This window comes from Montipora foliosa, chromosome 2 (genome assembly GCF_036669935.1).
Source record: "Montipora foliosa isolate CH-2021 chromosome 2, ASM3666993v2, whole genome shotgun sequence".
In the NCBI taxonomy this organism is placed as follows: Eukaryota; Metazoa; Cnidaria; class Anthozoa; order Scleractinia; family Acroporidae; genus Montipora; species Montipora foliosa.
This window is the reverse complement of record NC_090870.1, coordinates 27,081,504-27,099,003: the sequence shown is the minus strand read 5'-3', so window position 1 is coordinate 27,099,003 and position 17,500 is coordinate 27,081,504. Positions and strand designations below refer to the sequence as shown.

The 17,500-nt window shown below is 40.5% G+C and overlaps 1 protein-coding gene across 4 annotated transcripts in view; it reads left to right on the top strand.

The window, feature by feature from the left end:
• The window catches only part of LOC137992768 (importin-11-like), a 73,489-nt gene that overhangs the window by 36,719 nt on the left and 19,270 nt on the right, over positions 1–17,500 (top strand). For all 4 annotated transcript variants that reach the window (XM_068838282.1, XM_068838281.1, XM_068838279.1 and 1 more), the window contains exons 18-19: positions 11,332–11,379; positions 12,136–12,241. In XM_068838282.1, the coding sequence (XP_068694383.1) occupies positions 11,332–11,379; positions 12,136–12,241 (154 nt within the window). The remainder of the gene's footprint in view (positions 1–11,331; positions 11,380–12,135; positions 12,242–17,500) is intronic.

Here is a 17,500-nt window from a genome sequence, read left to right as displayed (position 1 = left end):
TCTTATTTCCAGGTCCCGCTCGGCTTTTTCTGCCATTTTATCCCACGATATGTCACTCGCAGCTTGCCTTGAACTCCGACCCACTGTAAACCTCTGGATTACTTGTCCCTGTTCTTTGCCACTGAGCTAACGTGTCAAGTTGCTAATTCACACATTGAAAATGACATTTATTTTGAATTCTGGCTGACTATTTACATAACAATGATACGTAATTATATACACGTGCCGCGCCGAGCACCTACAATCGAACTTACACTTGTAGGTTACCGATAAGAGATCCCTGTTTTACTACTCTTGAAACAACCCATCCCTTTAATAATGCTAACCGTAACCCTAATTACAACTAAAGGCACTGTTTAGGCTTAAGGTTAGTCCATGTGATAGTTTTAGGTTTTCCAGTATTGCTGTGAACTGTGACCTGCTTTTCCTTCATGCCCCGTGCGTGCGGCACACTTATAAGTTCACTGCGTGGAAGAGTATACCACGCTTAAAGTCTGATTGGTGCATCTTTCATGGGAAACTTTCATGCACGAGTTCATTGCAATTAAAATCGTTTCATATTTCCCTTCTTTTGAAGCAAACTTGTGTCTTCGTAATAATCAAGATGGCTACCGAAATATAAGGGTCACAGGAATGGGAGATTTGATCATTTCGAATTTGTCCCTGCTTTATAGCCTTTCCAGAGTTGTGCATAAAGTGGTGCAAAGAAAACAATTTACTTTCGTCCTCCGTGTCCAAAACCTGTGTGAAAACGCAGTCAGTTGGCAAAGACAAAGTGCCGCATCGGGAGATGGATCTGTTTCGCGATACTCAAGAAAAAACTGCAATGGATAGCCTTCAATCCGCCAGAACACATATTAATTTCCTGACCGTAAACTTTCCTTGAAAAAATATTAACCCTAGCTACCTGTGGCCGGAAAGTTTACAACTGCCTACAAGACAAGGGCTAACATCATCTCACCGCAGTTAACCATCGCCTAAACTTCGTCAACACAGACAAACGAGCCCACAGCAGGGCATTGAAAAGACATGATGGGGAGTGAAACGAAGTATGCCTCGTACGGGAACATCCATGGATCTCTACCAAAGCTATTTACTTGGAAGTATCATTAAGCATATTGCCGATCTCTACAAAGAGCGATAAATCGCAAAATCCCTCTAAATGCACCGTTCGTGATCCTAAATACAGGAAAGGAAGAAAATATACACTTTGCAGTGTCTCGGCGAATTTTTAAGCAGACAGGAAGAACAATGATGAAAAGAGCAGGTAGCCACTAAATTTCTTATGACAGTACTTTTATTTGGTTTGTTTCTTATGTTTGCGAATCTGAACTCAATTACAACGATTGCTTGAAACTCCACTTGTTGCGCTTATTCTAAAACTGAAAAATGGGTAAAATTGCAAGAAATGTGCCGAAATTGCAGGAAAAACTGTTCGATTTACCGTATTTCAGACAGAAGTTCGACCGACTTTTTTTAAGTCCATATAGACTTAGAAAAAAAACCTCTAAACAGAAAGAACAAAGCGCCACAGTCCCAAAGGACGCCTATTGTTATCGCTATTGTTTTCTTGAAACAAAGGAGTGTATGCATAATGAAGTAGGGACCTGTGCGGAAATCTTGCCGAAATAACTTACCTTGAACAATTACAACCAATTTGCGACGGAAAGCTCTTCAAAATTTTCCCAAAACAGGGAAAACGACCGCCGATTTATATACAAACGACTAACGCTAGAAGCAATGGCCGACACTTGAAACGAGTCATTACTAGTACCCAGTCTACAAGCCAGACTGTCACGTGTGTTCTCGTCCTCAAAGTGACAAACTGACTGACTGACAATCAAGATCTGCCTCTGACTTAGGGGTCTGTATGCATACAATGCATAAGACCCCAAAAATTCAGCCGTGTTTTACTCACTGCTTGCGGTTTTATAATTGGTGCAAGAAATAAACACAACCAGTGCATCCAGTTCCTCTCATCTAAATGCAGCTTTTTCTTCAAAGTATTCAAATAGACATTTTAGAGTGAAGATAGTAAATGTGTTATCAACAAACGATGATGTTGTGGTCTCTGACATTTAAGCGACTCGTTAGAAATGAAATACGAAGATGGACTTCGATCTTTGAAAATAGTGAAATAGCTTGCCCCTCGATTACACCATACGTCGAATTTCTCATGAATTCACGTCTAAAAAGTCTCTCTTCTTTGTAGATGCTATATTGGTATTTTGACTGACTGCTCTTCTTTTGCTTTCTTGAGAAGACTGAATCACTATTTGTCCGGTTCCAGCTCGATGGCCGCCACGACTCGACATGGTAACATACGATCAAAACCCCTTCCAAACAGCAAAATCAAGGAAAAAAGGAACAAAGAACGACAACGAAAATATAGTGAATTTGTTTCTGAACGCTACTGGATATTTGGTTCACGGATGGCTTTGATTGTGTAAGACTCTTATTCACACCCCACAGTCTCCTTTGAAAAAGTTGGCAACTTTTTTAAAAATTTTGGCATGCTGTCACGCATGCGCCACCGGTGACACTGCTCTTTAAAATATAGATGCAGTTTTCTTACAAGAACTGGTGAGTCCAGAGTCCAGTCCAGCTTTTATGCCCAGTTTAGGTACCGGTATGTGCATTCGGGCCTGTAGTTTACCATAAATAGTTCATGCCTCAATGTCATTTTAGGGTGAGTTTTTTTTCTGAAAATCCAAAAACGGATTTCTGATCTCGGATCAATGGATTCTTCAGCGTAAAAAAAAAACGCAAAATCCGAAAAAGGATTATTTTCCATGACAACTCAAACCCAAACTTGCCTGCAAATTAAAAAAAAAAGATAGCGGTTAAGTTTGTTTTGGAGAAATTCTTAAATGAAAATGCCACCAGAAAAAAAATACCTTAACGATGGATAAAAAGAAATGACGATGCGTTTTTCATCTGTAGGAAAGGTGCTAACAACATTATTGCTATTCTCGTTTGTCTCACGATGTGGTCACTTGTGATGTAGATCGCTATCTACATCACAAGTGACCACATCGTGTGACAAACGAGAATACTCTATTATTATTGTACTTCACCGCGATGGATAACAGCAACCTTTTTTACAATATTATTGCTGTCAAGAAACGTTTAGTGTAATTTCTGGTGTGAAATTTGCAGAAAACCTAACTACTTTCGACCTAATGCTATTCATGTCTTCGATCGTACGGTAAGAACATTTGGGCTAAACTGTCACGTACGGTAGCTGTTGTGTATCATTTTTGCATGGAAAACCTCTTGTCAAAAATACTTTTATCAAATCCTTTCCCAAAAAACGCTGAAGTGATGAATCTCAAAAATGGGGATTTAGATTTAATCCGAAGTATCCTCCTCGAGTGTGGATACTGTGGATTCATTATCCGTTTTTGGATTTCGCCAAAAAAACGCAAAATCCGTTTTTGGATTTAAGAATCCGTTTTCGGATTTTCCCAAAATAACCCACCCTTAGTAGACAATCACTAGCCAATTGATGGTCGCCGCAGATTTTCTGTATTAATACATATATGCTCTAAGTTAGGCCGAACTACCATTGTAACATCTGTGTGAATGCAAGCGTCTTGTAGTTCAGCTGTGTGGCTCTTCTAGTCTATTATTTTTTTCCCGCCCACCCACATCCAGGGCAGTCTTCTTATAATCTTGTTTGTCTGTATTTTAGTTTAATTTAGATTGTTGCTGATTGCCGGATTCATGGCTATTGAGAACCACTTGTTGATAATTTTAATGTAACGTAGAAAGTATTTAATACTATATCTACCAAATAACATTTAGAGTAATATTTAACAATTAGACCAGGGCTACGGGTCAACGTGAGCTTTCGCGCGAAAACATGATATTCACCTGAAGATAACATGTTATCTTCACACTTGAAAAGATCACTGGTTACATTTAAAAATCGCGCCTTTCGTTGCCTTTCGTGAAATGATTTAGGCCCTGTTTACAAACAGGTAGGGTAACCCTAGTGCTAGGGTTACCCTAGCACTCGTACATTTCTTCTTTTTTTCATTGACGTGTTTACAAGGCAGCTAGGGTTACTCTGGCGCTAGGGTAACCCTATCTGAGTGCTACGGTTACCCTAGCTGTCTTGTAAACGCTCTGCTAGGGACAACTTGCATACCCGGGACAACTTTTTAGCGGTTTCCATTGTGTTTGCGATGCTGGCGGTTACCAAGCACGCAAAGTTGTCCCAGTGGTAGGGTAACCCTACCTGTGAAATTTTGCTTGTAAACCCGGGCTTTCTTTGACCTTCCTGCTAGGGTAACCTTAGTAGTAGGGTTACCTTACCTGCTTGTAAACAGGGCCTTAGTATTTCATTGGTGTTTATATAGTAAATAGAATATTGTGTTGACAAACATTTCACTCGTTCACTGCGCTCACTCGTGAAATATTTTTCAACACTCAAAGAGAAATTTCGTATCTCCGCGCGGCCATGTAATATCCTCTATTTATTGACGACTTTATTCCACGAGATCATTCACCTTTTGATGTATTTCATTGAACACGCCAGCTTTGCTTGGAACAAGAATCGGCAAAATACGGCAACCAAGAAAGGACGAACTTCAAACAAGAAGTCCAACAAATTACCTGTACGTGCTTGAAATAAACTTCTGAAAACACAAGCTAGTGATATTTCTTTTTAATTTTACGAAAACTCATTGCGATTGTGTTTATACAATGAGGGCAAAATTTTCTTGTCACTGTCAAGGAACATCGAAAAACAGTTACAGTGTAAGCAAATGGAGTTAAAAAAACACTTGTTCGCTCGCATTTTAGAGCAAAACAACAAAAAAACAAATCGATTATTTCTCTAAGTCCAAAAAGAGTACAGATGATTGTTATTTTTTCGAGTTTCATTCCTGAACAAAGGAAAAAACGATTAAACCACTTTTTAAAAGTACGAATAACATAAAGGATGTTACATGGCCGCAAGATACGAAATTTCTCTTCGAGTGTTGAAAAATATTTCACGAGTGAGCGCAGCGAACAAGTGAAATATTTTTCAACACGAGAAGAGAAATTTTGTTTAAACACCAATGAAATACTAAATCATTTCACAAAATTCATCGAAAGGTGCGATTTCATATGTAACCATACCAACAGTGATCTTTTCACGTGTAGAAACATGTTATCTTCACGTGTGTATCATGTTTTTGCGCGAAAGCTCACTTGCTATTTCATTGGCGTTTATGTAATAAAAACGGTCTAGTATCCAAGAAAAAAATTTGTAGCGTATCTTACCAAGTTTGAGCTATTTATTACTTGTATACTGTTTTGTCGTTCTCGTTCTCTTTCACTCTTCTTTGGTTTCTGTTCTTCTGTCATAGTTCATCCATGCATCATGCAACCATATTAAAATTAAAAATCTTCTCGAGATATGCCAAAAAGCAGCTCTAAACAAACTAAAAATAAACACTCAACTTTAAGTTTGTATCCCTCCGATGCTTGACTTGAAGAACTGCGTAGCCACTAGTGTGGTCCTGACCACAGCTGTGTATTTCAAACCTGGATTGATACTGTGATGTAAGCTGTTGCGTAAGCCATTGTTTCCCAGGGGCCCTTGCGACATGCCATGTGCTTGCAGCCATATTGCTCGATTAAACGTGTTGTTGTTGCGTTCGGTTCTGCCTCATAGTCGATTACCTAGCTAACATTACATGGTGTCAGAAGCGGTGAACGACAATGACGTCCTTCCGAGTTCAGCTTCCGGAAAATTTCGACTTCAGCCATCCAGAGGACTGGCCTAAATGGAGCCGACGTTTTGACTGCTTTCGCCAAGCATCAGGCCTTGTGAAAGAAGAGGAAGAAAGCCAGATCAACACTTTGATCTACGCCATGGGCGACAAAGCCGATGATATCCTCAACTACTCAACTGAAACAGTATCACACTGTGAAGACAAAGTTTGACGGACATTTCGTAGTACGCAGAAATGTTATTTTTTAACGCGCCAAATTCAACCGACGCCGAGAAGAGGAAGGTGAGACAGTTGATAGTTTCGTCATAGCTTTACACGCTTTGGCCGAACATTGCGCCTTTGGGACACTTCTGGACGACTTGATTAGGGACCGGATCGTTGTTGGCTTGCTTGACTCTAAACTCGCCGAAAAACTTCAACTTACCCCGAGCTTACGCTTATGAAAGCGATGCATCACTCCCGACAAAGCGAAGCTGTGAAGAGACAGCAAACCCTTATGAAAAACGACTTCAAAGAACCCGCCGAGGTTGACGCTGTCAACTTTAAGAAGCTGCCAAAATCAAAAGACTTCAAGAATCGAGTTAAAGATTCCCCAGCAGTGAGACACTGTGAATACTGTGGAAAACCCCCAGGACATATTCGACAAAACTGCCCAGCCAAGGAAACAACTTGCCACACGTGCTCAAAGAGAGGTCACTGGGGAATCGTTTGCAAGTCTTCGAAAACAGTTGGCTCGATTGAGGAAGAAGACTACGCTTTTTTAGGAGCACTTGGAACCGAGGCAAGCGAAAACATCTGGTCAGTAAAGCTCTCCTTAAACAACTCCCCTGTTTCCTTCAAGATAGATACTGGGGCGGATGTGACGATAATCCCTGAGAGTATTTATAATTCACTGCATCCTTCCCCAACTCTGATCAAATCAAGCAAGACTTTGTTTGGCCCAGCAGATACAGCCCTCCCTACCCATGGCTACTTTATGGGAAAAATCACTCATGGTGAAAAGGCTACAGACCAGGAAATATTTGTTGTGACCGGAGCCCGGCAAGCCCTCCTCGGTCGCCCAGCAATAGAGTCACTCCAACTTGTTGAGAAGATAAATGCTATAGAGGTAAACAAAGATTACAAAGCACAGTTTCCAAAACTGTTCACTGGACTCGGAAAACTAGACGGACCTGACTACGTCATAAAACTGAAGCCAGATGCCAAGCCATTCGCTCTTACCACACCCAGGAGAATGCCTGTTTCATCCTTTCAAAAGTCAAGGAAGAACTCGCCCGGATGGAGCAAATGCACATCATTTCCAAAGTTGATGAACCAACAGAATGGTGCGCGGGGATGGGCGTAGCCCCCAAGGCTAACGACAAACTTCGAATCTGTGTAGATCTAACAAGGCTAAACGAAAACATCTTGAGGGAATTCCACCCCTTACCCTGTGTTGACCAGACACTAGCTCAACTAGCTGGAGCAAAAGTATTTAGCAAGCTAGTCAAATTCAGGGTTCTGGCAAATTGGCTTGTCACCAGAGTCTTCCAAGCTCACCACCTTCATCACGCCATTCGGCCGGTTTTGCTTTAATCGTTTACCATTTGGAATCAGTTCGGCGCCCGAACATTTCCAAAAACGAATCTCACAGGTCCTGGAAGGAACGGAAGGATCTCTGTGCCAGATTGATGATATCCTGGACTTCGGTAAATCGTTTAAAGATCATGATAAGCATCTGAAAGAAACTCTATGCAAGCTACAAGATCATTTATTTATTCATTTTTTTATTTTTATTTATTTTTCTTTTTTTTTTATTGTCGTTTATTGTTTGTGTAATTCTTGTAAACTGTCTTTGTTTACTTGTGAGAGACAGTAATAATGTCGCAGTGTAAGTGGCCCGCCTAGCTAGAATAGCAATGCTAACTGCGGGCCACTATGGTCTTGCTTGAATAATTATGATTTGTTTGTAAATAAAGTTAAAGTTAAAGTTACAAGAGGCTAACCTTACCTTAAATGAAGAAAAGTGTGAATTCGCCAAACCATCTGTAGAATTCTTAGGCACCATTGTCAATGCCGAGGGCATACAAGTTGACCCCAAGAAAGTTGAAGCTATTACTAAGATGGCAGCCCCTAAAGACCCATCAGAACTGAGAAGGTTCCTTGGAATGGTTAATCAGCTGAGAAAATTCCAACGCCATATAGCTGAGCTCACCAAATCACTAAGAAATCTCCTGAGCACCAAGAACCACTGGACATGGGGTGAAATTCAGCAACAGGCCTTTTCTTCTGTCAAAAACAGCCTCGCTTCCACTCCTATCCTTGCCATCTATGATGCAAGCCTTCAGACAAAACTCTCCACAGATGTATCTTCTTATGGCCTGGGGGCGGTTCTACTGCAAAACCATGATGACCAATGGCGTCCAGACGCTTACGCATCAAGAGCTATGAGTCCTACAGAACAGGGCTATGCCCAAATTGAGAAGGAAGCATTGGGCATAACTTGGGGCTCGTGAACGCTTTGCAGATTTTCTCATTGGATTACAGAAACCGACGAAGAATGCGGGAAAATTTTTTTTTGTTTGTTTGTTTGTTTTTTTTTGCGGGAAAAAATACTTTCCAAACCGTTTTTCACTTGAAGACGAAAAGCGTCGGCTGTAAAGAGCTTTATTTGACGTAGTACGGCCGTGTAGCCGCGTCAGGCCACAGAAAGCTCGCGAAAATGTTTTTGCAGTTAACCAGGCTTGAGCCTGCAATCTAATCGAAAGCAAGTGCCCGGTCAGAGGTCAACTTTTAAAAAACGCTATCCTCGATGAGGTCTGAACTTGAGCCCGCGATATGGTCACGTGAGACTGGTCAGCGGATGCCTTGTTTTTACAGGTGTCAATTGACCGTAAAATGGATGTCCAGTATCAAAGATGTACGCTGTAAACTAGCTGGAGTGTCAACTGGAGTATGGCCTCGATATGGTCAGGTGATACTGATCACATTGGCATACATGGAAAGGTGGCGGACGTGCGGTCTTTACGGTCACCAAAACCAAGTTTTCGCGCACAGATGGGTTACCATATTTTCTTACCAATGGTGCTCCGTGCGCGCGCTTTTGGTGCGCGGAGCTCCGCAAATAATTTTAATAAAGGCTGCCAGGTCCCAGCTTCTTTATGTGTCGTGGTTTAGAAGCTTGCTTGCTTGTTGACATGGATCGTGAGGATGTCCTTGCAGGGCTATCAGTGACGTGTGGGACAATCTTTTTTTTCTGAGACTGATTCACATTTGACATAAGCATCAAAATTGTTGGTGCGAACTGGGAAAACATAAGAATGTCAAAAATACGAAGAGTGAATATGTTCAATATTTTTCAGCTTTTGCTCTCTCATTTTCTTGTTCTTGTGTCTATGCTTCTAGGCTTATGGTCACTTGTGTGAAGTGTAGCCCTAAGTTTAATTCTACTACAGTAACTACTTTTCACTTCTGCTCACTTTGAATGAAATGCATTAAAAATAATTTATTACTTTATTTGTGTACAGTGGTGGCCATATAGCAACCTGTGTACATTTCCATACCGTTTCAAACTTTGCTTACAAAGAAACACAAATGAACCAATCCTACACAAAAATCAAAAAAATTCCCGACCCAAAATTAGGCTGATGTACGTAGCAGCGCACGTCACGTATACTTTGATTGGCTCGCTACGCTAGCCAAAAAAAAAAACAATGACTTAGACGTAAAAACAATAGCAGCTGCTTACAATACCAAACAATAGCAGGTTTCGAGAGCTGCTACACTACTGTAAAATTATGTAGACCCATGCAGACCAATGTTATGCACATGTTACTGGTTGAAATTAAATTCAAGTTAAAATGATTTCGATCTAGGTCATTTTATTTTAAACTAGTTTGAAAATGAATTCACCTACATTGTAGGTTAAAATGTTTCAAACCAGTTTGTTATCAACTGCTTGAAAAAGGGTTTCTCTTTTTTGGGGATTTAATTTTAAAAATGGGGCCTGGATTTTTAGGGGGGTTAAAAAAGAAAGCAATAAAAAAAGGAAATATAAAATGTGACAGAATTTTGAAGATTTTGTTTAGTGTGTAAAGAAACGTAAATAAAATAACAAAGTTAATAACTACAGTCTACGCCGAGAGAAATGAAAAGAAGTACAATGAATACAAGGCTTGTGTAAACAAATACTAAAACTAGGAACAGGATAAGACATGGATGCTGCACTGGTTCCAAAGAAATAGATAAGAGAACAGGAGCCCGGCGCTGTCATGTAGACAGGATAAAACTAAAAGATAAAACTAAAGGATAACATAATAAAAGCGACAAAGTAAGGAAATACGCTTACCCTGACAGCTGAACGAAATATATAGATAGAGAAACAGAAATAGAAACCGAATGAGCTACTGAACAGAAATGGTCAACAAAGACGAGACGAAATGACACGAAAATACAAAATACGGGGGAAATTGATAAACCAGTAGTAGTAGTAGAAGTGGTGGTGGTGGTGGTAGTGTTAGTAGTGGTAGTGGTAGTGGTAGTAGTGGTGGTGGTGGTAAGACTGCAGCCTCGTTCTCAGTCGTCCTCGAGTGAATCAAACGTAACGTCACCGGTCGAGCGGATCGGGAAGATTCCCCGAAACACCTGGCCAAAATAGGCAAGTTCAAAATGGCGGCTGATTGCGACCAACTTCTAGTTCTACACCTATGATTAGCAGCGGGGTATGGGTGGGGAACGTTCTTTGATTGAATGACAGAAAATTCGAGACGCTGAACCGGCTTTTTCTGTTTGCAAAGAAAAGATCGATAAGTTTAACGTGGACACTTGTATTGCGATGAAGATTAGAGAGCCGGGAATATGACGGAGAGACTTCAAGCAAACCATTCCTTACTCCGCTTCAGAAGGACATTAGTAGCAAGCCTCCTTTTAGTTCGGTTTCTTAATGCTTTTGTGCTTATTTGAATTATTTCTCTCCATACACGGCGACCAGTTGGCTCAGCTTGGGGTTCAAATTCAGACCGGACACTTGAGATCTTAACTAAGGGGCTTGTGCAAGGGTTAGACTCTTTACTCTTCCCGAAAGATAATGTTCATAATTAATTTTAATTAATGTTAATTAATTAATGTTCATAATTATGAGAGACTACCCGCTATTCGCAAAGAATGTGTCGTAGAGTTCCCCGTGTTGATGTCTGTCCTCGATAGAATATCATGGTTGGGAGGGTAAATGCTTAAAGATGCTGGGAATAATGAGCTACTCTAGAATCCAAAGGGAAATTAAAGATGTGATATGACTCGGCTCCACAAAGTTGAAGCTTTAAATATTACAGCTTTTGAATACGCGTTCTTAGCCTTTTGTTTCTCGATGTATGTGTGAGCACATCCTATGTTTTTTATTAGTTCTTTCAAGTATCCAAAACATCCATGAGCATTAAAGCTCTTATCTGAGTATAGTAGGAACTCTTTGTATTGGCTGTCGTCAAAGCCAGAACTTTTTTCCCAATTGTTTAAGATGGTAAATATATTCCTAGGCACTATTTGGACCAACGACCTTCCGCTTCGCATCCGGGTTAAGAGCGGTTTGTAGGACGTTTGACTCGGCGTATTTGTGACGTTTTTGCAGGATCGCCTCCCTCTGATGACATGAATGTTCTGTTGCAAAAGGACGCAGGTAACTGAGACTGAATAACACAGTTCAGCACCAGTTGTTGATAAATAATTGTGTAAAGTTATCTTGTGGGATAATTCCTGTATTATGTATCATTTGTGGAAATCTTATATGGCCATCTATTTTTTTAAGCATTACTCTCTTTGTACAACTGTTTGTACTAGCACTTACTATACAGTATGGCAAATTGCCATTAGGCCGTCTTTACCAGCAAAAATCAGATCAAGCTCTATCCGTTATAAAGATATGGTACACTTAAGTAAATCATATAGGTCACACCTACTGTAGCTATATTGTACAAAGGAATAATAATTTATTAGTAATATCCTTTTCATCTTTTTAATTCCTAGTATAATTGTAATAATTACGTAACGACAGGGTAAGCGCAGAATATCCGTTCTTGATATTTTATGTTAGTCATTTTATGCTGTGCTGAATAGGGAGGTTCACAAGACATAGTTTTCTTACGTCCGTGCATTTGGGATCAGTCACTGCGGCTTTCTTTGAAGTCTTAAGTGACCTGTCTTTGGATGCAAACTCCTTTTTTCAGAAAGGACTATAACGGTATTGTCCAGAATCTAGATTTCCCCCTTTTGCGTAGCACGCAGTCACCTTTAATTCCTTACATTCTGATTAAGCAATACATTGTTTATTAAATCATAAAGCAATATTTTGGAGGAGCTGATTTTGCAATGTGGAAGAGTTAGTGTTACAAAAAAAACCCACCGTTTTCTGCTGTGGGTTTTCCTTTTTATTCAGTGTATAATGCCTGTGGACTTGCCTCATATCACCTTTTTGATGAAGTGGACTTTGACAAGTGGTTCAACAGTCAGTTGGTTCATGAACTAAGCAACTCGTCATCAAGGTATGTGTCTGTAAAGTCTCCACCCTTTCCTCTCCTCTTAAGTATGGAAGAATTAATCATGGTGAAGAAACCTTATTAGTATTGAAGGTTTGGCACCTGTTACAGTGTGACGCGCCTTACCGTGGCCTCTGACCTAGCCTGCGTGGCAGGCGTAATCGGGGGAGGGGAGGGAGGGAAACATGCCACGCATGCTACCTCTGACCCTTTACAAAGCGTACTAGAGGTCACTTCGGGACCACCTGGAATAACTTCACGAGGTCGTCAGGTAAGTGTTTCCCCAAGCGACCGCATCTCTATCCATTCGTAATCCTAACCATTACGCTACTCAGTGCTTCCTGACTAGTGAACGACCACGTGGTATTAGCAACTCGCTAGTAGTCGAGGAAATGCGGATTCACATGGTCAGTAGTAACATAAGATTTTATAAGCGCTAAATAATGACGTCACGACAAAGAACTATTGTTGTGTTGGACTGTCTTGAAATTGACCAACCTGGTAATGTATAACATTGAACTTATAACGAAGTGAAGTACGGTCGTCCGGTTGAGTGTAGTCCTGAGAAGGACTTCTGCTGAGGTTGTAATAACGTTAGTCAATGTCACCCAAAACAGACCTTCTTAGAAGCACATTCACCCGGGCGATCGTACTTTACTCAGTTATGATATGACTCCAAGGTTTAAACCATTTACGATTCGACATAGGACTGAAATAATCATTTTTTCACCGGATGTAGAGACAGGTGGATGAAAAAGGCCTCAAATATCCTGGTTCGAATGAGTTCGAGCCCCGTTTCAAGTCTGGGTTTTTTTAGGCTTGCTTGCAACTACTTAAGTTGCGTATCTATCTGTAAATGATCTTTCTAACTTTCATTTCATGTCCATTAGGCAGTTCAAATTTATGAAATTTCGTATGCCGTCAAAAATCAATGATTTAAGTTATATGTCATACGTTACCAGGTTGGTCAAGCTCGGGGAGTCCAACACAACAATTGTTTCCTAGGTGTGTTTTTTCGATGTTTACTCGGGGATACTCAGAAAAAATCCGAGTGCTTCTTTGCAGGAGTCGAAGCTACGACCTTCCGATTACTAGTTTGGATGTTCTACTACTGAGCGATAGCAGAATCGTGGGAGCTTAAAGCAGAACGGAAGGCGAAAAAACAAATTTTAAAGAGTCGTTCTTACGAAAGCACATGATACGTTGTAATCAAATCGCTATGTTTTAGGATGTGAACTTACCATTTAACCTGGTTGTAACAGCAAAAAGCTCCGTACTAGAACAATTTGAACGTCCACCATTTTGGAAGCCATGTTGAAGGGTTGGGCGCATAGCGTGACGTCACTGCGCACATAGAACATCAGCTCCAAAATGGTCGAATGTGCCGTAGTTGGCTGTTCAAACAGAAAAGTCAGAGATTCCAAAAGAGGGTAAGTTTCCATCGACTACCCTTAAAAAAGAAACCGCTTGTGGCTAAAGGGCAAATTTGCCCTAACTTAGCCAGTGCAACATTTGTTCGGAGCACTTTGAGAAGGAGTGCTTCCGAAATTGCTGTAACCTCAATCTATTGCCCGGCAGAAAACATAAACGCGAGTTAAACGAAGACGCTGTCCCGACTCACGTCGAGGTCATAGCGCTATCAAAAATTAAACGGTGGTCGCTTATATACAGTCATCACAAGATCATTTAACGCCATTTGACTGAGATTTTCTCTGCTATATGCGACATGCTTGTATCAAAATTAAAAAGAACTGAAAAATAATAAAAATAAACACTTTCTTATCATTTTATCTAAAAACGTAGACTGTGTATCACATTTTGGATGAAGCTGTTTGCAATTCACCTGAGTCCTGAGTTAGCTGTGCGTGTGTATGTCGCAACCTCTGTCTCTAAGAGTCAAGACACGCAAAGTTCACGCGCTACTAAAAGAGCATCAAAGAGAAAAAGATCTATTGCTGGCTCAGCGATTAAATCTTATGTTGGATGATTAACCGAGCTCAACGAAACGTTATTTGTGACCATTTTGTGTACATAAGCTTACATGTTATTTAGTTCTCTTGTGGTGCTCTCATTCCGCGCACTTTACACACACCCTCGATAGCTCTCTCTATAGGACTTCCTCTTCGTAAAAAAATAGTTTGAAAGAGAAAGTGCTGTGTTATACATCTGTGATTCGGTTGATCGGCCTCTATGTCTGAACCAAAATAATATAGACAGGTTATATCGCAACCATTTCGCTGCCATTTGAGCCTGCCACGCACGTCATGACAAAATTAAGATCAGTACAATATGAAAAACTAGTATGAATTTAAGACTACTTAGTTGATTGTATGCTTATAAATGTTCATATGCTTCTTCAAATTCTTTCAAAAATTGTTTATATTATGTCCTTCATTAAAAAAGGTGATTTGGTAAGTCATTCCAATGCTTTATGATTCTAACGAAAAAAGAGAACTTAAAAACACTTACTCTTGCTGATTTCCTTTGTGACGATTTGCATTGCTCGCGTAATTTCACTTTGACAATATTCAAAATCGTTGTTAAAATTCAAGCCATTTAATCCAAATACTGCCTTGTAGCATTCTATTACAAATATTCTCTTCGATCTTTAAAGATCGGCACACACGAGGGGACAAGTCGCGGGGACTTGTTTCAGGGACTAGTCCCCTGTAGGGTTCACACGATGGGACAAGTCGCGGGGACAAGTCCCTTGAAGGGTTTACACGCGGGGACCTGTTACACATCAAATTAGTAAAATTTAGAGCACTTTCACCGAAATTCAGGGAAGCATAGAGACGAAAAAGGAGCGGTCCTGAACAGTGAAAAAGAATTTACTAAATTAGCCTCAAATTTTTGAAATGCACGTCACGTCAATGAAACAGCACATGTCGATCTATAAAAGTAGTCAGTCATTTACAATTTCGAAAACGTTTTTTTCTTCTAGAGTTCGGTATACTACTACTGAACAGAAAAACAGTAGCTATTTAAACAAGGCCTTTAATTAAAACAAATTCAAGATGTATTCTCCAGACCATGTCAAATAAAATTTGAAATAGGCCCCGCGATAGATCAGGGGGCGGCCGACACCTTGAACGGAGTTGGTTTAATTTCATTTGGTCGCAGGGACTTGTCCCACGAACAGTTCACACGCAGGGACCAGCATGATATTAGGGGATAAGTCCCTGCGACTTGTCCCACGAATTCAAACCATGGTCCCTTCGACTAGATTTTCTAGTGAAAATGGGTAGTTCACACGAAGGGACTTGGTCCCCGCGACTAGTCGCAGCGACTAGTCCCTCTGTGTGTGCCGACCTTAAGAGTATTCCAGTGTAGTAGCGCACATCGTTCTTCGTAGGGCAAAGCAAAGCCTGCGGTTTTTTGCCAACGGCAATTCTCCATGCTCTTCGCTGTACTTCCTCTATGGTACACCACGATGTATTTCCTCTACGGCGCTCATCTTTTGCTTTATCTTCTGACTCCGAACTGTCTCGCATAGGTTCAAAAGAATAGGGCTCGATCTCAGCCATAATCGAAGCTAAATGCCGGTTCAACCTGACACAAGGTTCTGTACAAATTTTGTTGACATGAAAAAATGCATGTGCGCAGTGACATCACAACATAGCGGCGGGCATTCCTATTAGGGAGCTTAAGCACGCGCGTTTTATAAGACGCGGACGGCAACCGGAAGTGAGCTGTTTTCCCTTTTAACTTGTCTTCACACAACCACATTTACATTGCTAAGGATCTTTTCTCCTTTAGAGACGATTAGTATAAAAATCTAGGAGACACCACTGTCCTGGCAAGAGAAATGTCCTCTTCCGGTTGCCGTCCGCGTCTCGGAAACGTGCATGCTTAAGCTCCCTAATATTATGGAAGTAACCGGAAGAAAATATGTCTAAAATGGCGCACGTTCAATTTGGAAAAATGACCACGGGTTTTGGACTTTTTTGCCTCACTTTCAAAAGGTAAAATTCACTTTTTCTTGCTTTTTACTACAATTCTAAGCTATTTCAGTAGTTTTAAGCTCCCAATATAAAATACAATTCCTAGCCTTCCGTTCTCCTTTAAAGGCCATTAAACTGGCTACGCATGTGACAATAATATTGTCCAGCTTTACTGGTAATGTTGAAATGGTTCTCTCTCTCTCTCTAATAATAATAATAATAATAATAATAATAATAATAATAATAATAATAATAATAATAATAATAATTCCTGCCTCAGTGAGTAAGCCTGAAGCGAACGAACGACTCAGCTTGCAAATCGGGAGAACACATTTTTCTTCGAAACGCAAGGAATTGTGGTTATGCGCGAATGGAGGAATTAATGTGCTCGGTATGGAATTTCTGCAGTTAAGCCCTCGGTATGATCTTGTTACACAGAAGATTGGAGCTTGCACTGTTTTTCATTTCGCTTCCCGTATCCTCAAACTATAGATAGTTTACACTGTCACACAACAAAAAAAATAAATTCGAAATCGTTCAATTAAAAAGGCCAAGAACGTGGTATGTTGTAGGGAACAAATCTTTTAACCTACTATATTTTCCAAACGAAAGACGTCACGAAACTGGAAACTGAAAAGATTTATTTCTAGGTCTTCAATCACCGTTTGATAACAAAAGATCTTGCGATTTTTTTTTAGAATTTGATGACGTCACTGTGAAAACCGTTTTCTTTCTCCTCTCGAATGGGGTCCAGAAGGAGGTCCAGTTCGGGGGTCCACGTTTTGTACCGTCCCTGCTCAAGACCTATTATAATTTCCCTTCAATTCCACGCGCAAACCGTCGTTAAATTACCCGCACAAGCATACTTGAATATCTCCCTTAACCTCGGCAGCATTTCTTCCATTTAGGTAAACTAGTAATAATGATAATAATTAGAAGAAGAAGAAGAAAAAAAAGAGGAAGAATCACGTTGTGATGATGATGAGGAGGATAATAATAATAATAATAATAATAATAATAATAATAATAATAATAATCACACTGTCACACAAGTACAGCAATAGCCTCCCACGCAGACACTCTTTGGGTTTCGTCACGCGTTCCTCCCGTGTGGGGGAGGAACGCGTGACGAAGCCCTAAGAGAGTCTGCTAGTACAGCAACGACACAGCTGAAAAAGGTCGAACTGAAAGCATACTGTGTGGCCTCTCGCTGTCGCTATGCGGTCCATGTAAGACCTTGGAGCACAGCTTAAAGCTAGCTGGAATCAGCTGTGTGCTAACTGTTGCTGAGGGAGGGAAACTGGAGAATACGGAGAAAAAC